Source organism: Sprattus sprattus (assembly GCF_963457725.1).
Source record: "Sprattus sprattus genome assembly, chromosome: 3".
Classification (NCBI taxonomy): domain Eukaryota; kingdom Metazoa; phylum Chordata; class Actinopteri; order Clupeiformes; family Clupeidae; genus Sprattus; species Sprattus sprattus.
In genome coordinates this window covers 18,479,664-18,498,337 of record NC_137922.1, presented here as the reverse complement: position 1 = coordinate 18,498,337, position 18,674 = coordinate 18,479,664, and the positions used below count along the sequence as shown (strand labels likewise).

At 47.1% G+C, this 18,674-nt stretch overlaps 1 protein-coding gene across 1 annotated transcript in view; it reads right to left on the bottom strand.

Annotated features, from left to right (window-relative positions):
• The window catches only part of wdr70 (WD repeat domain 70), a 50,401-nt gene extending 32,850 nt beyond the window's left edge, over positions 1-17,551 (bottom strand). The window contains exons 1-9 of the mRNA XM_080833813.1: positions 17,507-17,551; positions 16,779-16,826; positions 16,598-16,681; positions 16,351-16,444; positions 15,791-16,043; positions 12,975-13,034; positions 12,232-12,365; positions 9,880-10,033; positions 7,598-7,674 (exon numbers count right to left, since the gene is read on the bottom strand). Coding sequence (XP_080689939.1) covers positions 7,598-7,674; positions 9,880-10,033; positions 12,232-12,365; positions 12,975-13,034; positions 15,791-16,043; positions 16,351-16,444; positions 16,598-16,681; positions 16,779-16,826; positions 17,507-17,522 — 920 coding nt within the window. The 5' untranslated portion in view covers positions 17,523-17,551. The remainder of the gene's footprint in view (positions 1-7,597; positions 7,675-9,879; positions 10,034-12,231; positions 12,366-12,974; positions 13,035-15,790; positions 16,044-16,350; positions 16,445-16,597; positions 16,682-16,778; positions 16,827-17,506) is intronic.
• Between the last annotated feature and the right edge of the window lie 1,123 nt (positions 17,552-18,674).

Below are 18,674 nucleotides of genomic sequence, written 5' to 3'. Positions count from 1 at the left end.
GTAGATCAGAATGACAGGCGCATTGTGGGGTTCCGTGAAATTCCCATTTTCTTCTCAACATCTGCTTAACACATTACAGCTGCTGGATGGACATGGAGGGCACACACACACACACAAACACACACACACACACACACACACACACACACACACACACACACACAACTATATGCACATGCACCAACACCTACCATAACTCTAACATCACACAGATGTACGTTTATCCATAGACACACACACATTTATCGACTACTCACACTTGAACCTATACTTTTTTTATCACGGCCATTCCTAATGGACTTCAGGGAGATAAAAAAAGACACACACTCACAAACACACAAAATAGTCCATAGTAAATGTGAAGTCATACAAAGAAAAGCTAGGCTGGAATTTGCTTGGCCTCAACCAGGACCTCAAAGTCCAATGTGGAACAGACCCACAGTAAATACAGGACACAGAGAGGGGACGGATGGAACAGAACACTTAATCAGAGGTAGACGGCATGATGGGAAAGGGGACAGTCGAAAAGTCTTCGCCAACCTCTACAGCATGCTGAAAGAGAGGGGGGGCTCGCTCACACACACACGTCCATGTACAGACATTCTCCAATTTGCTGGATGCACACATCCTCACACAGACGCGCACACTCTGCAAACAGACCAATATAGGCTATGTGGACACTTTCACACACAACACAGGCAGAATTGCACCCAACCCTTACAACACAGTTCTCTTTACATTCTCCCTCCCTCCACACAAACATCACACACCCCATACTGCTCCCTGCTTTAAGAGCTGGGGAGAGAAAGACAGCAGTAAGGTCAAATACATGCTGGACTCAAGAAGAGAACTGAGAGGAGGACCACAGCAGTGACTGGCCGTGAATAGAAGGAGGGAAGAAAATAGCAGTTAAGAAAGAGACGAGAGGACTAAGAGAAAGGAGGAGAAGAGAGTGAGAGAGAGAGAGAACCTAAAAGCTGTTCTCCCACCCTCACCATCCCAGCGGCGGCTTTTACCAGCCTGACCTTTGGGGTCACAGAGGTCGTGCCGAGAGCGTAAACATACACGTGTCTCTGACAACACACCCCAACACACACTCCCGCTGTGTTTAGACAGTGAGGCCGAACACGCACAGATGCCAGCCAAGAGACCTCAGCCTGCGCCCCTCACTGCCTGCCCGTGCCTCAAGGAGCCTTCACCACATAGCAGGTCCCGAACACAGGAAGTCCTCAATCATGGTTGGGATGGTCGTGGTGTAGAGGCTGGAAGCACCGACCCTGCCCATGCACAAATGTTGAGTGATGACAATGTTGTTTGGGCATGCTGTGAAGGCCGTCGGGGGCTCTGCAGAGGGTGAGGGATGTGTCCACCTGCTCTGTGTCAGTCTCTGTCTAGCCGACGTCGAGGTTTCTCCTGGCAAGTAGGAGCGCTGGGAAACGGGAGACAGCGCTGTTATACGCCACATGCTAGAAACCTTTTTTCTGGGACTCAGGCCCCCATACCGTGTTGTCACTGAACACACACACAGGACCCAAGGTGATAAGAGACACAGGCCATACAGCCCCAGCAGAGCACAGCCAGTTTACGAGCTGACGTGACCACTCACACATAAACCCACCAGCTCAGCCTGCTGATCCCACACACACCCTGCACGCTCTCCCACACGCTCATGAACACACACACACACACGCCCATGAACACACATGCGCACACACACATTGCACTGCCTGACACATTCACACAAGGCCTGCTGTCTCACACAAAATTACTCTTTCTCTCTCTCTCTCACACACACACACACACACACACACACACACACACACACACACACACACACCTTTAACCAGCAGTTTCACTCTCGCTCACCCTCTCTCAAACACACACACACACACACACCAGCTCCATGTGCTAAATTCATACATATGCACGTACACAGTACTACGCTCATGAATACACACGCACACGCATGCACACAGGCACCACCCGTCAGATGCTATCAGCTTCTGATCCCGGGCAGACGAGTGGAGCTGGGACAGCCTCACAGATGGAGGGATGATAAGGAGGAGAAATGAAAGAGAGCCTGATCAAAGCATGGCTGCGGTAGGGGCCACATTAGGGACCGTGTTGGCTGTCACCGCTGGTGATTATGGATGGATGAGTGTGTTTGAGAGAGTGTCAGAGTGTGTGTGTGTGTGTGTGTGTGTATCACGTGTGTGTGTGTGTGTGTTTTGGCCTTGAAAAGGAGGGGAAGAGGAGAAAGTGGCAGGGTAAAAAATAATGCTGCCTCCCAGGGAGGGGCAAGTGGGGGGATGGGGGGGTTCTTACTAATGTGAGTGCCAGCACAGTGAGTAAGGGCCAACCTATCCCTTCATGAGCTGATTAAAGTGTAAGTATACCCCCAGCTCTGAGCCTAGTGGGCAAGGGGCTGACAGAGGGAACGGGGAGGGGAGGGGATGAGATTTTCCCCGACTAAGAATATATCATGACGCGGATATGTAGTAACCAGTCGAATCTACGTCAGCATTGGCCTTACATGTTATTAAACAGGAGTGTTGAGCCATTTTCAACCCATAAAATGCCGATTTTCAATGTTAACACCAGCATCGACGTGTTTGATCACAGCAGTCATACTGTTAAGTTTACTGCTCAAAAAACACTTTTAAGTGTTTAAGTGTTAAAACTCATGAGACTAAAGTGGGAAAACCGTGATTATGACTGCTTTACTGGATGATCAGTTAGACTACACAAACCCACACTTTTCCTGCCTGTTCATGATCCCAAGTCTTGTCTTCAAGCAAGACAACATGGTGATGAAAGTGTGAGCATTTTTTGAACGTGCAAAAGGTCGACACAAACGCTGCACTCCCTGACAAGAGAAGACATGGAACACTTCACCTATAAAGCCGCCTACAGTTTCTGCCTCCCTGGACTGCACGTGAACCTAACGAGGCTCCCCGACTGATTGCCCCAACTTGTTCCACAGCGCCAAAAGATTTGGATCTCACACCCCGTTTCCATGGAGATGGAGCTTCACCCCCCAAAAAGTGCACTCACCACCCCTGAAAAAGCCCAAATTAGGTGATCCAAGCAACGTTGTAATCCCTTGGAGAGTTGGGTTACATCTAGGAAAAATGGGAAATGTGCTTAGAGGACAAGCGAGGAATGCAAGAAATGAAATAAAAAAAGGCAGACTTGAGCCAGAGGGGTGAGGTATCGTCTTACAGTCCATGAGACACAACACAGAGTACTCACAATAGCAAAAACACAAAAATACTTTTTTCTCTCACTTGTCTGGTTCCAGAGTGCAATTCCACCTGCCGGACCATGGCTATATTTGAACCAGGAAAAAAATTAAAAATGAAAAACTACAACTATGTCCCACAATGGGCTCGCGTCACTGTTACCTTTAAGTGACCTGTCAATCACCCTCTGACGTCACGCTCTTGAACTAATGGGGGCTTTAGTATGAATCCAATTTGAGATTCGCCCTCTAGACCTCATGTGCTCTGGCACTGAGTGTGAGAGTGCAAAAGCTGTTTGGTTAGCAGAGCCCAATTGCCACAAGCTTGGAGTTATCTGCTGAAGGGTGTCTGGATGTTTGCCACCGAGGCTGGAAGTCATCCGCTGTCTGATCCCTCGGCTCTGAGGAAAGGGAGGAAGTGTGGCTCTCAAGGCTGACGCCAACCGGTGACACAGGACACGCATCATGACATCATTCCAATTCATTTGAATGGAGTTCTCCAAGTCCATCAAGCCCATTCTTCCAATAACTTTGACAGTTTGTTTTAAGCATAGGCTTACTATATCTGAATCTAAGTCACTGGTTTCATGGAAACAAATCAGCTGCCCATTGTCTAATGTCAGTCAGAGTTGTAGAAATTATTCCAGCACTATTTTAGAGTCGCTTTCCTTTTTCAGATGTTCCCCAGATGTTGCATGGAGTTAAGGTCGGGTGGTTACAGTGGGGGAAAAAAAAGAAGCTGATAAAGAAGCTGATACATTCCGCGTTCTGGCCAAGGAATGTATTACCGTCGCGGTAATGGGCAGCCACACTGTTACACTCACAGACACACACACACACACACACACACACACAAATTAATACACAACACACACAGCCTCTTCTCAGCAGTCCTGCCCCTGTGTTGACAGATATATTGATCACTGTCGCCTCAGAAACCACAGGGCTCCACAAGGCTCCCCATGGACACGGGTTTCATAGCCCATCTGTTCAGGGCGACAGGTCCGACTACAACAGGTGGCGAACCGGCGGAAGTGACCTGAACCAGAGCTCCAAAGTGGACCAGCAGCTGAACCAGAACACCGCACCGCACCTACAGCACCTACCTTGAACTTGAGATATAAACTGGCACAGCCACCAGAGGGTCAAAAAGGACCGTCATAAGTGCGGTAAGAACCGGTCTACCACAACACTACGCAGACTGTAGTGTGTATGGTGGACCAATGCTCACATGTGGGCCTGTGGTTAGCCACGGAGCCAGGACTCTTAAACAGAGCCAGAGGACGCACATGGGAATCTGTGGCATTCAGTCTTTACAAGAGCATTCTTGGAGATGCTTGCAGGCCGGGCCGAAATCCCTCCAGTGCCATCAGACTGCTATGGAAATTGTTTAAGGGCTTCAAAGGACAAAGTGTGCTTTGAACCAGTGTCTGGGTAGAACGTGTGTGTGTACATGTGTGTGTGTGCACACACACACACACACACACACACACACACACCTGTTAGAGGGTAAGGAGCGAAGATTTTTCTTCATTGAAAAATTACACTTTTTACACAAGTTCACTGCTGGTCTGATAGATGTTTTCCCCTGTTTAAGTCTGAATAAAGAACTATACATAAAAACAGCTTCCTCAAAGACAGCGTAAGCGGGAGGCATCACCACGCTTCCTCCTCATTTCTTTAAAGACCAGCCGTAGCTCTTAGCCCCCCGGTGATCCGCACAAGAGCCCCTAGGCAGCGTAGCTCACAGCGACTAAAGAAACAGACAGCTGCATGGCCTGACATGACAGCTAGAGAGAAAAGACCAATTACTCACAACTGGGATCTCAGGTTAAGAAGAATAAAGAGAGAGAGAGAGAGAGCGAGAGAGAGGCAGAGAGGAGGGGATATTTTTTGCTGAAAGGAGGGAAGGCCTGCTCCGAGGCTAAACTGCTGCAGGGAGCGGTGAGCCATGCTGGGCCAATAACTATGCTCTGACCTAAAAGGCCAGCGCCCACACACACACACACACACACACACACACACACACACACACACACACACACACTCTTACAGTCAGTGTGTCACTCAAACGCATACCTATTGCCTGACAGACACTATACACATGACTGCCTACACGCACACACACACGCACACACACATTTACCAACACCCATTTTCTGGGAAGCAACCAACAGCCTGACATTAGTCTGCATGTGTGTTTGTGTGCTATGAGTAGCAGCTTGCAGGTGTGGCAGTGTCAGTGTGTGTGTATAGGAGAGAGTGTGTGTGTCTGTTCATATAAGAGTGTGTGTGTCAGGAGGCCACTGTATGGGGTTCAGTCTGCAGGCCCATGTCCTCATGACTCCCTGGGGTCCTGCTCCACCCGTGCCCCCCGCACCCCCACCCCTTCAGCCATCACAGGAGCCGCTCAGCCGGGCTCAGCTCATACATTTTCATTTGGCTGTCATCTTAATCCACAGCGACTGCTGCATTACCACGCCTCTTATCTCTGCACCCCTGCTCCCCACCTCAACGCCAGGCACGCGCACACACACACACACACACACACACACACACACACACTGACGCACGCACGCACACACACCCCATGTCTTAAGTCACAGGCAAACAAAATAAACTCACACGGTCAAAACACAATACTGTAGTCACACTCACAAACACACAAAGGCAATTATGATTCATACACACAGACCTACACAAGCTAACAGTCATGAACACACACACACAGGCACACACTGCCAGAAGTACACTCTACCATGTCAAAACACACCTACTGACATGCCTGTGGAGGTGGAGGGGGGCACAGGCCACACTGGTGGATCACAGAAAGTCCACTTCTGTCGCTTTCATAAGCCCCCAAATAACCCCCCAAAACAATGGCACGCAAACACACACACACCCCCACCCACCCACACACCCACCCACACACCCACCCACACTCACACACTCAAATACACACACACACACTCTCACACTCAAACACACACACACACACTCTCACTGCAGCTGACTCTAGCCAACACCCACCACCACTAACGTGACACGGGACATTTTCCAGATCGCGAATGAAAGGCAACTAAAGCAGTCACACATCTGTGGACACGCAGCACGTCTGCAGAGAACCGCGGCGCTCAATAAACACTCAGCCGTGCCGAACCGCCGTCCCAGAGTGTGTGGATTAGGGCTTTTCAGTTGGGCCAGCCAGACAGGGGTCCAGTTTCAGCACCACAGCCCTGTCACAAGCTGTTACACTCACCAGGACGCACACACACACACACACAAACACAAACGTCTTTAGTATCTAGGAAATGTATTCATAAACCTTTTAGAAAGACTGCTGCAACACAAGCCCCTGCTGACACTCCTACCGAGCCATTCCCATCAATCACTCCCAAGTTTCACACGTCCGAGGGAAGAGCTAGCTCCCGTAGGAGCAAAGACACACATACCACAACACATCAACAAAACAAACTCAACTCTGCTCAACATGGACAGGGTTTGTGGCATGGGATGCGAGTCGATATACTGTGGGTGAATGGTTCTCCCTACTGGTGGCACAGAGGAAGACTGTAGAGAGGAAGACTCATCTCTAGCAGCAAGAATGCTGGATGAAGTATAGGCCTGAGCACTGAGTACCAAAATGTCCCTTTTAACGGAGTCAACTCTCATCCTTCAAGCGGCCTGCTCTGTTGCACGTTCACTCGTCTGACCTAAGGTGAGGTGACCCTGAGGTGATTCATGGCTGGTTCAGTCACATGCCAGAGCTGCTACCAATCTGTACTGCAGAGGTCCAGCATTTAAAGTTGAGAGACGCAACTTTTTCTATTATCTCATACTTATGACTGCCAACCATGAGTGACATTTCATGTATTTTCTTATTAGAAATGCCACCAGAACTCCAGACAATACAGGAGGGCTTAACACGTCCATTCCTTTAATGATGATGCTGCATGGCCCTCATCAACCATAACTGGAAGAAACATGTTAACCTTAAAGGTTTATTTTCCACCGGTGGGAAAAATAGTTTTTTGTTCTTGTTCACAATATGCCTTTGAATCTCCGGGAGTTTTTGTCCTAGAATCATAAAAAGAACACCCCCCGAAACATTTAATCTTCTACATATATGCCACTTGTGTATCAATGCTTTTTTAGTTAGAGGAAATATACAATAACAATACATGGAAATATACAATAATCAAGGCATGTCAGACTACCTAAAGAGGTCTAACATAGTCAGTAGAGAATGGTCTGGTGGTCTGTGGTTGGTCTGTGGTGGTCTGTGGTTGGTCTGTGGTTGGTCTGTGGTGGTCTGTGGTGGAGTGATGCAGTCTGAAACGATCAGAGATGACTCACCCATCGTTGGAGCAGGTGAGGAACTCCTCTTTGATCTTGGGGTGCCAGCAGCCACTATTCAGCATGGCTGTGTGACCCTGAAGGGAAAGAGTGGAAGCTCCAGTTAGCCAGACAGACATCTTAAAAACAAAAAAGCAGACAGCTTGACTACAACAAACAAATTAAGACAAATAAAAAGCGTTGGCACGGAATATGGCGTTTAGCCCGAACTTCACCCAGCCTGCCTTCAGTCTGAAGCATTTACTTCTCTTGCCTCAATGGCCTCGATGCTACACAAATCAAAAGCCTAAAAACCCTGCTTAAGCGAAACAAAACTTGTATATTTATAAAACGGTTACGTCTACCTTAGGGTAGAAACTTGACCTGCTGGTCATGTATAAGCTGCATTTAGGAGGGAAACAGCACACGTGGCAAACTGTTAACCTGAGCCTCATCACTGTAGTCAGTGTGGTTCAGAACAAGCGCTGTCAAAGCATGTCTGGAGGCCTTAATGAAATGGAGGTCTGGAGGCCTTAATGAAATATTGGAGTCATATTTTATTGGAAAAAAAAAGACAGATTTAAAAATGAACCATAAGTACCAAAAGCCTGAACCTTTTGAGAGGCTAGTGGCTTGAGTCTACTGTTTTATGTCATGGGAAAGAGCACGGGGAGACGTCCTCTCCCGAACAGAGATCAGCCAAGAGCTAAAGTGCTCCAAGCTGTGGGATCACGGCGCGGTGACCCCCACCAGAACTCCTCCAGCAACAGACATTTATAAAGAACAACTCAAACCATAACAAATAACAAGCTCAGAGAGGATGGGCCTTCAAGAGGAGACGGCGACCAGGAGGAGAAGCATATCAATAATAGAAAGAGAAAAAACATTTAGGCGTATGCTGGTATTATTAGGTTAGAATATGATGTATCGATGCTATATACACACACACACACACATCTACTGGGTGGCTGTGTACACTTGTGTGTTTTTCTGGCGCTGTGTATCTAATGATGAAGCCACATGAACAGTAAACACACAAGCTACTGTTTCCTTGTTGTTGCCACGGTTACAGGGGAACGGAGAGGCAGAGAGAGCATGGGTGGCTGGAACGGCTTATTTGTCCCAAGTGGCTAAAAACAACCCAGGAAAATAAATCCAGTGATGATGGAGGCTTAATAGGCCACTGTGAGCCACAGCGTAGCAATGCACATCTGACTTACGGCCCCGACAACACAGGACAGCAAATTGGCAATGACTAAGGAGAACCAGACGGCAGAGCACATGAACATGAACACGAACACACAGACACACACACACACACACACACACACACACAAACGCAAACGCAAATACAAACACACCACATGAGAGAATGACAATTACAAGTGAAAAGGAGATTCTAGGAAACCCCTGAGTTTGGTATGTGTGTGTGTGTGTGTTTGTGTTTGTGTGTGTGTGTGTGTGTGTGTGTGTGTGTATATACAGACGGAGGATAGCATGAGGACACAGCACATTAAAGTGACTTATGTGCTCCACTGCACCTTGCAGTAAATTAGAGGAGCAACCGGGCAGCAGAGCACATCCAGAGTAAGGGGAACAGGAAGAGGAGTCATGGGATGGAGGGGTGGGGTTGGTTGGTCGAGGGAACCCCCAGCCCCAAAATAAACACAGAGTAAAAAACGCACGCACACACGCATTTCCCATTAAGGAAAGGGTTTACAAAACACTTCATTACCCCTCAGTCATCTGCTCCAGATGCTAAACACACACCCACACACACACACAGTCACCAACACACACACAGGTCCCTTGCTATATTTACTGTTATCCATGTTGCTTGGTGCCGGGTGCCTGGGTTGTGTGTGTTCGCTGACCACCCCATCTCTCAAACCCGTGGGTTCACTGTATCCTGTAACCACTGGCCCTAGTGTCTTTGCTGGACACCACATCCTTGTGACCACTACATAATATAATGGACATCTTTGCTCTGATAATAATAGGAGGGCTAGGCTACCATTTGCTCAACTTAATGCACAACGCATTCTGCTCTCATGTTTATGCCCTACTGTACTGGGCTCTGCATTCCTCCCCACAAACCAGCTTAAAACCTACACACATATCGGTGGCGTGGAGGTCCATTACTGTCTCTTGGTGACCACATCGACTAGTGTTCGACTAAAGGGGGCTGGAGGACACAGCCATCCCAATGACGAGGGAAGAGTCCAACAGTCTGACAGTGAATAAGTTGGAACTGCTCGCCTCTTCTGTTCCCCCTTTTCCCAATCTGTACCTCTGCTGCTCACCTTGGTGTTGGCCATGTCCACGATGTACTGGTCCCCCTTCACACACTCCATCACGTTGAAGCCGTCCCGGTCCAGGACCTTGGCCTGGGCGTTTCCGGCCACCACCAGGATCACGTCACCTGTGTTGCTGTACTGCAGGGACCTGATCTGATGACTGAGAGAGACAGAGAGAGAGACAGAGAGTGGTAAGAACAAGAGACAGCCAGAAACCAGATGGCACTTCTCTCAGTGCAAACCCACCACGCCAGAGAACGGAACATAAATACGCTGCAAAATAGGACACGCGTCACTTAAACAGCTCAGTCACTGAGCAGCGGTGGCATAGGAGTCATACGTCATGAAGCTCTAAACGAGTGATTGACGTGCTCTCTATCAATGATGACAATAAGATATATTCCATCAGTGCTGGCGCCGTCCAAAAACAACCTCCTGAACCGAGTGCTCAGGTCACTGGAACGACTGAAGCACCGGGCTCCCCATCCCTCTGGGAGTGTTCAAGCCCAGCCCCGGGGCCTCCATGTCAGAGGGAGAGAGCAAGGGACGGCACCTCTTATCATCCCCTAGTCAAAAACATCTGTCTGAGTTGAGCAAGACCCAACCCAAGACAATCCTGCTTATGGCTGCAGAAAGGGCTTTTTAAAAAGGTGAAAACAAGATAGAAAGAAAATCCACAGTTGTCATGGTATTAAAACTAACAACAACAACAACAACAAAGAAGAAACGGCGGTGAGCCTTCAACCCGACACACATACTCGCACAGACAGCAGAACACAGAAGACACCCCGAGGACGCATCCCGGTGATGTCAGCCAGTAAGAACAAACCCGCGGAGTAACAAATCAGAGCGAGAAAGTTTGAGGAGGAGAGAGAGAGACCCTTGAGAGAATGAAAGTAGCCCAGCTCATTGATAGAGATTAATGCCCTCTGTAGAGCGACTGAGAAGAAAAAGGAGAGCGCGTGACAGACGGAGGGGGAGGCACAGTCCAATCCAATGTCATTCTCACATTTTACAGCACAAGCTGTTACTTTATAGCATGTTTTTGGCATTGGAGCACAGGATAGAGAGAGAGACAGGAAGAAAAGAGAGAGAGAGAGAGAGAGAGAGAGAGAGAGAGAAGTAATTTGAGTTTCTCTTTGCGGATGCAGGAGTGATGAGGGGAATTTCTGGCAGACACTCGTCTAGAGCGCGGCGCCCGGAGCAGCTCCCTATGAGCCTCACCGCTGTGGACAGTGGACAAGGACCAGGAGACATGTACTCTTAAACAGAAACGCACACGCACACGCACACAGGGCCACCATATGCCTCAACCACAAGCCTCTATCCAAACCCTGTTGTCACCCTCAGAGAGGAGAGACGCTGCTGCAGCTGGATGGGTGGGTGGGTGGGGGGGGTTAAGGGGGTTGTCTGCTATGCCAATGAGGCGGAGCATCTCAGATAATCGCTTGTCGTGGGGAAGAGGCTCAAGCCCCATTGGCTTCCAGTCCCACGGGACATCTCACACTGTGACTACTTCCACACGCGGGAGCAATATCTTGCACACAGGCACACACACGTACACAAACACAGAGAAAAAAAACAGAAACACACACACACAGAAACACACACACATACGTGTGCACACTCCTGTACAGACAAACACAGACAACCGGAACATGCATCTGGGTCCATTTAGCCAACTGGGCTGATTGGACATGAGTGGAAGAATGGGGGGCCCATTCCTGAGAGATGAAACCACCACAGTATAAACATCAAACCCAGCAGCACTGAGCAATCACACAGGCAGAGAGATGGAAGGGGGAGAAGAGAGGAGAGGAGAAGAGAAGAGAAAGAAGAACAAAGGAGAGACAGGGTACAACAGAGAGACAGGGTAAGACGAGGAGACAGTGTAAGACAGAGAGACAGAGTACAACAGAGAGACAGGGTTCAACAGAGAGACAGTGTAAGACGAGGAGACAGTGTAAGACAAGAGGTACAGGGTAAGACGAGGAGACAGTGTAAGACAAGAGAGACTGGGTACAACAGAGAGACAGGGTAAGACAAGAGAGACAGGGTACAACAGCGAGACAGGGTAAGACGAGGAGACAGTGTAAGACAAGAGAGACTGGGTACAACAGAGAGACAGGGTAAGACGAGGAGACAGGGTAAGACAGAAGGGGGACAGAAAAGAAGGAAAGAAATACAAGAGGGAGAAGCAGCAGTGGTTTGCTGGATTAATGAGGAAAGGGAGCCCAAGACGAGACAGAGAGAGAAATAGAGAGAACCTCACAGGGCCGAGAGGACGAGTGTGAATGAGAGAAAGATGAGTAGTAGGAGGAGGAGGAGGAGGCTGAAGACGCTGCCTGCTGCGCTCACCATTCACAGGGCTGCAGGGATCGGAAGGCCTGCAGAGACGTGTCCATCCCGGCAAAGTCCCAGAACTTCACATCGTAGTCGTAACCCCCGGTAACCAGCCGCGCTCCCGAGGGGTCCAGGGCCATTGCCGACACCTTCAAAAGGAGAAGACCAACCCAGGGTCACACACACGCAGACCACACACATATAAAGACACCTGCAGAAGCACATTAGCAGGCAACTGTCACAAAAGAATGGATGAATCAGACCCCATGCAAGCAGTCCCATGTACGCACGCACAAAGACATTTATAGAATATAGCAGTTTAGTTTAGACACACACAAAGACAGCAAGTGCTGGACCACACACACACACACACACACACACACACACACACACACACACACACACACACCAGGAGCAAAACTACACTAAACACAGCCACTGCACTAATTCACTCTGTAAACCCTCTCCCTCTCTCTCCTGGACCTGCAGTCACTTCATGAGTAGCCCCCGGTTCACTGAGAAAAATGCTCATTAACGAGGCAATTAGTGGACGTTAGTTAGCCGCGGCTTAATATAGCACTGCTCATATACGGTAAAGCTCAACATGCTCCGCAGTCTTGCGTAAGCCCTCAGCGGTGTGGAGCACCGACATAAATAACGGCGCAGAAGGAACACTCTAGAACGCTTTCCCAATTACATAATAGGACACGCATTCCAGGGGAACACTAATTGATGTGTGCGCAAAGGGGAGCACTCACCGTCTTCGAGCCGTGCTGAAGGGTGATCTCATGCGTGTCTGGAATCTTCTTCACCGGGTTCTGGAAGTGAGAGATGGAAAAAAAAAAGAGAGGGGGAGAGAGGGAACGCAAGAGAGAGAACATTAATAACAGTGTACGGAGGTCAGGCCTGAAACATGGTCTCTGTTAATATAACAGCATCTGTGGATAGGGAACAGGGCTTTCCCAGACGCAGTGGTTGGCTGGTACATGTGTCAGATCTCTCTGTCTCTCGTGCACAAACACACACACCTTCTTCTCACACGCGCACAATTGCCTGCTACAGCTCTGAGAGGAATGTTTCCTAAAGGTTCCCACAGGTCAGCCATGGGAAGGAAAACTTCACACTGAGAATTGGGGGGGGATGGGGGGGTGGGGTTGAGGGGCCGCTGAGGTTTCCCCCGCAACACTCATGCTCCAGGAGGGAGGATCCTTTAAGGGAGTTTCAGGGCTCGGGGATCTCTGGAAATGTGCTGCACCTGTAAGGGCCCCCACCCGTCTGAGAAACCCTGTGGGTCCTCCTGAGTGGCTGCCCCCCCTGGCGTCAAACACAAACGAGGAAATGAGGAGGTGTCAGGAGACGTACGCCCTTCGGGTGCTTCACTTGCCATTCATCACGTCGCCACTTGACCCAGTGTGCAGGGGGACAGGAGAGGTGGGAGAGGTGGAGAAGGAGGTCTTGCCCCCTTCCCACCCCTTGGGTGCGGAGAGAGAAATGAAATGTCAAATCCCACCACTGAGCTGCTTTGCTCTGACACACACACAAACACACGCACACGCACACGCACACGCGCACACACACACACACACACACACACACACACACACTAGCAAAAGCAGTAGTGTGGCCTTAGTGTATGCTGATTTAGGATGATCTGTCTTTCATCACTCTTGACATCTAATCTGGGCCTTTCTTTTGCACCACACCTGGAGAGAGTGAGTGAGTGAGTGTGGATGCGTGTGTTTGTGTGTGTGTGTGTGTATGTGTGTGTGTGTGTGTGTGTGTGTATGTGTGTGTGCACGTGCGTCTGTGAGTGTGCTGGGCTCAGGCACAGGGATATCACGAGGGCGGACCTGTCGGGGAAGGCCATCCATCAGCAGGCTGAAACGCGCACCTTTGGGAGGGCAGAGCGCCTGCACTCCGTCACACTGAGCCAGAGCGAGGCTGGGAGGACGTTTACGGCACCTCTGTTTCCAGCATAGGAGTAGCTAAACACACCCACACACTCTCTCACTTACTCGTGGCATCTGAAAACTAAACACAAAAAGACACTCAAACACTCAAACACACCCACACACACACACACACACTCACTGACTCACTTTCTCATAGCATCTGAAAACTTAACACAAAAACACTTACAAGGCCAGAACACCAACACCAACACACACCACACACAAAATTCTCAGCTCGCACCAATCACCTGAAGGAAGGAAAGCCAGGTGTTTTTGGAACAGGTGTTTGTGTTTTTTGTTTTTGTGAAAGCTACTCTAAAGCCCTTCCTTATGCTGCACCGTGATGGGGCATTTCCATCCAACAACCTGCGTTAAAACAACACACACACACACACACACATAGCTGTGCTTACAGACAGTCAGGGGAAACCATTACCTTTAGCAATGCTTTTGCGAGACCCCCAAAACACCACCATGTGGTTTGGTTTGCTTGTTTGTTTAGATCATCTCAAGAGCCAATTTTGACCTCTAATAGAGCACTGACCTTTTTCTCCATCTGGCTCTATTGACTGAGGAGCACTCCGCTCACAGAGATATGCAACACATTCTCTCTCTCTCTCACACACACACACACACACACACACACACACACACACACACACTGAGGTGATGACGCATGCAAGCATGCTAATGGACTGCAAGGATGCCTCTTTTTTTTCAAGGTTCATCAATAGGTCAATACATGCACTTTGTCCGGTTGTTGCTATAGTATAACACGCACTTGCCAACAAAACATTGAAATGATCATATACTGTTTCGTTACCAATTCATTATCTATTATCAATACAGTTAAACTTGATTATCTGTGACCTCATCTCACACCGTCTGATTTAATGTTGTATATTTTGTAAATGGATTTCTGCATTGGTGTCATGTGGCAATTGGGAAAGTGCTGTACATTTTGCCAGTTTACAGAAGTTTTAGTCCAGCTCTACAGTGGTACGGCCTGAATGGCAGCGTGTTAAGAACCTCATGAATCATCCCATGACAAATGAGGCAGAGTCACAGTCACAGTCACATGAAGAGAACAGATGGTGGAGGGTCTCAACATTGAGGGAGCACATGATGAATGTTGCGACACTGTTGCCCCCTAGTGCTAGAAATATGAACTCTCCTTCAAACTGTCCCAGCGATTAATGGAGCAAAAAGACATGGTTTTCTGAAGGCTTATTATTAAGGCAAGTCAATACCCATGCAAGCTAATCAATTCATCAAATAACAAAAGCCTCAATCAAAGGATTTCATTTTCATGACTAGGACCGTCCCCACGATATAACTACATTTCGTTGTCTCAGTACTTGTACTCTGTGCAATGACAATAAAGTTGGATCTTTTAGTGTAACTCTTCCCAAAGTCCACAATCTGAAAACCAGTAACCTTCCATTGTTTTACAGTATGCTAAGGAAAAGGCTAATCTCCATAGTCAGCTATGCTCTCTCAGCTATAATCCCTCCATCACTCACAGTTCATAGAAGCACTCTCCCTGAATGAATACAGCCGTGTCATACAGATACGTTTTCCTACTGAGGCAAACACAAGGTCAGGGCAAACACAGTGCTTACATCATCATCTTCCTCTTTATTGTCCTCGTCACTGTCGTCGTCGTCGTCATCATCAGCATCATCATCAGCATCAGCAGCAGCAACCTTGCTGGTGCGGAAGCCTGGAGGAAGTGGAGGGCCCATCAGCCCCTTATCCGACTCCTTTGCCCCTTGAGTAGAGAAGCCTGGTGGCAGTGGGGGACCGATGTCCCCCCCATCTGAGTCGGAGTCAGAACCACTGCTGTCGCTGTCACTGCTACTGCTCGCCGGTTTCCTGCATGTGCACACATATACACACAGACACAAATACATTACTAAACTTAAAACACTTCTGGCACCTCTTGCTTTGTTTTTATAAGGTACCCCCAAATCTCAGTTCCTCGGCACTGTAACTTGCAGTGTCATTTGGGCCACATCCATCGGGAGCCTTGCATGATGATTTATTGTTATCTTCCAAAATTGTGAAGTGAGCCTTTGGAATTGATGGTGTTCATACCAGGATACAACTAAATAACTGCAGAAGTACAGAACAATATACTCTGTTCTGACATATGAGAAACCAATGAAACAGACAGGTATACCTTGGCAAGAAGGCCTTCCTAGGTGCATCAGATGACTTGGCTGGTTGGGAGCCTCCAGCCTGCTCCTTCTGATGGTCCTCAATTAGTCGCTCCTCTGTAGGAAATGGAAATCATAAGTTTACGGTTGATAACTGAGCAAAGCCACTACCAAATGTGTGCTTGATGACTGCGTGGGATTGAGAGAGCTTAGAGGGTATGAAAAAAGAATGTACAATTAAGATGGCATAAGAATGATATCTCAATTTACCTAAAACTTGCTGGCTTCTTTCAATGGCTGTTCTTCGTGTTTGTTCAAAAATAGCTTGGAAATCAAAGGTCCGGGCTTTCTTTCCTAAAGAGAATTCAATACATGTAACATTAGGTTATGTTGCCACACACACCTGACCGTGAGGTAAGCTTTGTATTGACAAGCTCGCTTATTTACTCACCAAAGCCAGAAAACCCCATGACAGAAGAAATGTCTGCGTCATCGTTTCCTGCAATAACGGGAGAAATAAGGCAAGGCACGGAAAAGCAACCTTATTCATATAGCGCATTATGTGCAACTCAATGTGCTTTACATATACAATAACAGGAAAGTCAATAAATAAAAATAAATGAAATGGGATAAATAGGCGGCATAGAATGACCATCCAGAAAAGTGACGGTATCGATAAAGTTCAAACATCAAATAAACAAATGGAGTAAAACTAGCGAACAAACAAGGAAGGCCTGACTTTGTCCATTTTTAAAGTGAAAACTAACGTTACTCGAAGAGTCGTTTACTCACAAGAAACAGGTTAAGTTAGCTACGTGTTATTTTGTTGACTGACGACATGAGTTTAGCAACAGGTAACAAAATCAGCAAAGCTACATCATACAGTCTAACAACATAGTTTCGTGACAGTACATGGACACGTGTTTAAGAGGTTGACATTAAATATTTGTCTAGCCAAACACCTTGCTAGGCCCTATAGAATATCTTGAAAAACACCTATCTGATTCAAGCTAGTCAGAATTAAATTCAGTGAGTTAGCCAAGCGTTAGCTACAAACGCCACATTTAGCCCTCCGTTTCATTCCACCAGTTCTACTATCCACTTTTTATAGGATTTATCTAGGGTAATTGTGAGACCTTAAATGCACAATAGAGAGAAGAAACACTAAGATAATATTACCCTCTTTCTGTTCCATGATTCAATTTAACCCCCACAACATTTGTGTCCCGGAAACAAAAGTCTCACATAGTTAGGAAAGAGGAAATATATTTCATATTGCCACCTAGCGGTTGGATGGAATTTAACCACGAGAGTAGTATGTTAGAGACATATCGAATTTTTCAGTTGCAATCTTTATTGCATGACATGGGTATTTCTTAGATTAAGGGCCAAATTGGGTTGCTGAAATTTTGAAAATTTTAATTCCAAATTTGACTAATTGGTATACATTAAACTATCAGTCCTTTAGTCAGAAGCAACGTTATGAGCAGGGTTGAGACCAAAAGATAAGGGAATTTCAGATTTTTTGCCATTTTCTTAACTAAATGTCAAGTAAATGTGTCATTACCATCACATCATTGAATATAGTCAAGTAGTCAAGTAAATGCCATATGTCTCAACTTTTTTTATACAGTGATCATTTAGATTGTCCAACATTGTCCAAAATATATAATTGTTGGATGTTTTGTAATTTATACATAATTTATTGGCAAAAATATGTATGTGATGGTGATGACATTACAGTTCTGGTAATGACAGTTTGTGTTGCGGTGATGACAAATCACTTCGTAACCTATAGCAACAAGCTGTAATGTGCTGGTAATGACTGTGCTGGTAATGACATTTTTGCCAAAAAACTAGCCTTACTAGCAAAGAGGATGGCTAAGCAAGTGTAGCTTACTTTCTAAATGTAATGTACACCATTTTAACTATGAAAATTCAAAAAATAATTTAAAAAAAAATCAAAAATACAGAAATACAATACATATGGTAATGACGCATAATAAGTGAGCATGCCCCACGAGGAATAAAGAGTAGATTTACTTACTTTTCTGGACATCAAGGCTACAGTCTTGCAGCTTGAAATACATGTGCTCCACTATGATATTAAGATACCATGGCTACCAAATAAACATTTGATGAAAAAACTGTAGGAAAGTGCCTTTATGCAGAGTGTGATGGTAATGACGGCTAAACCATGGGACAGGTAGAAATGAGCCCAAATAAAGTACAAAATGCATATATATGCTTAATCTGTGCATGTAGTTTATTAGTTCAAGTAACATTAAATTCATTATGCATATTTTTATTTTTAATTTGTGATAAATAATGCTTGAGATATGGCACG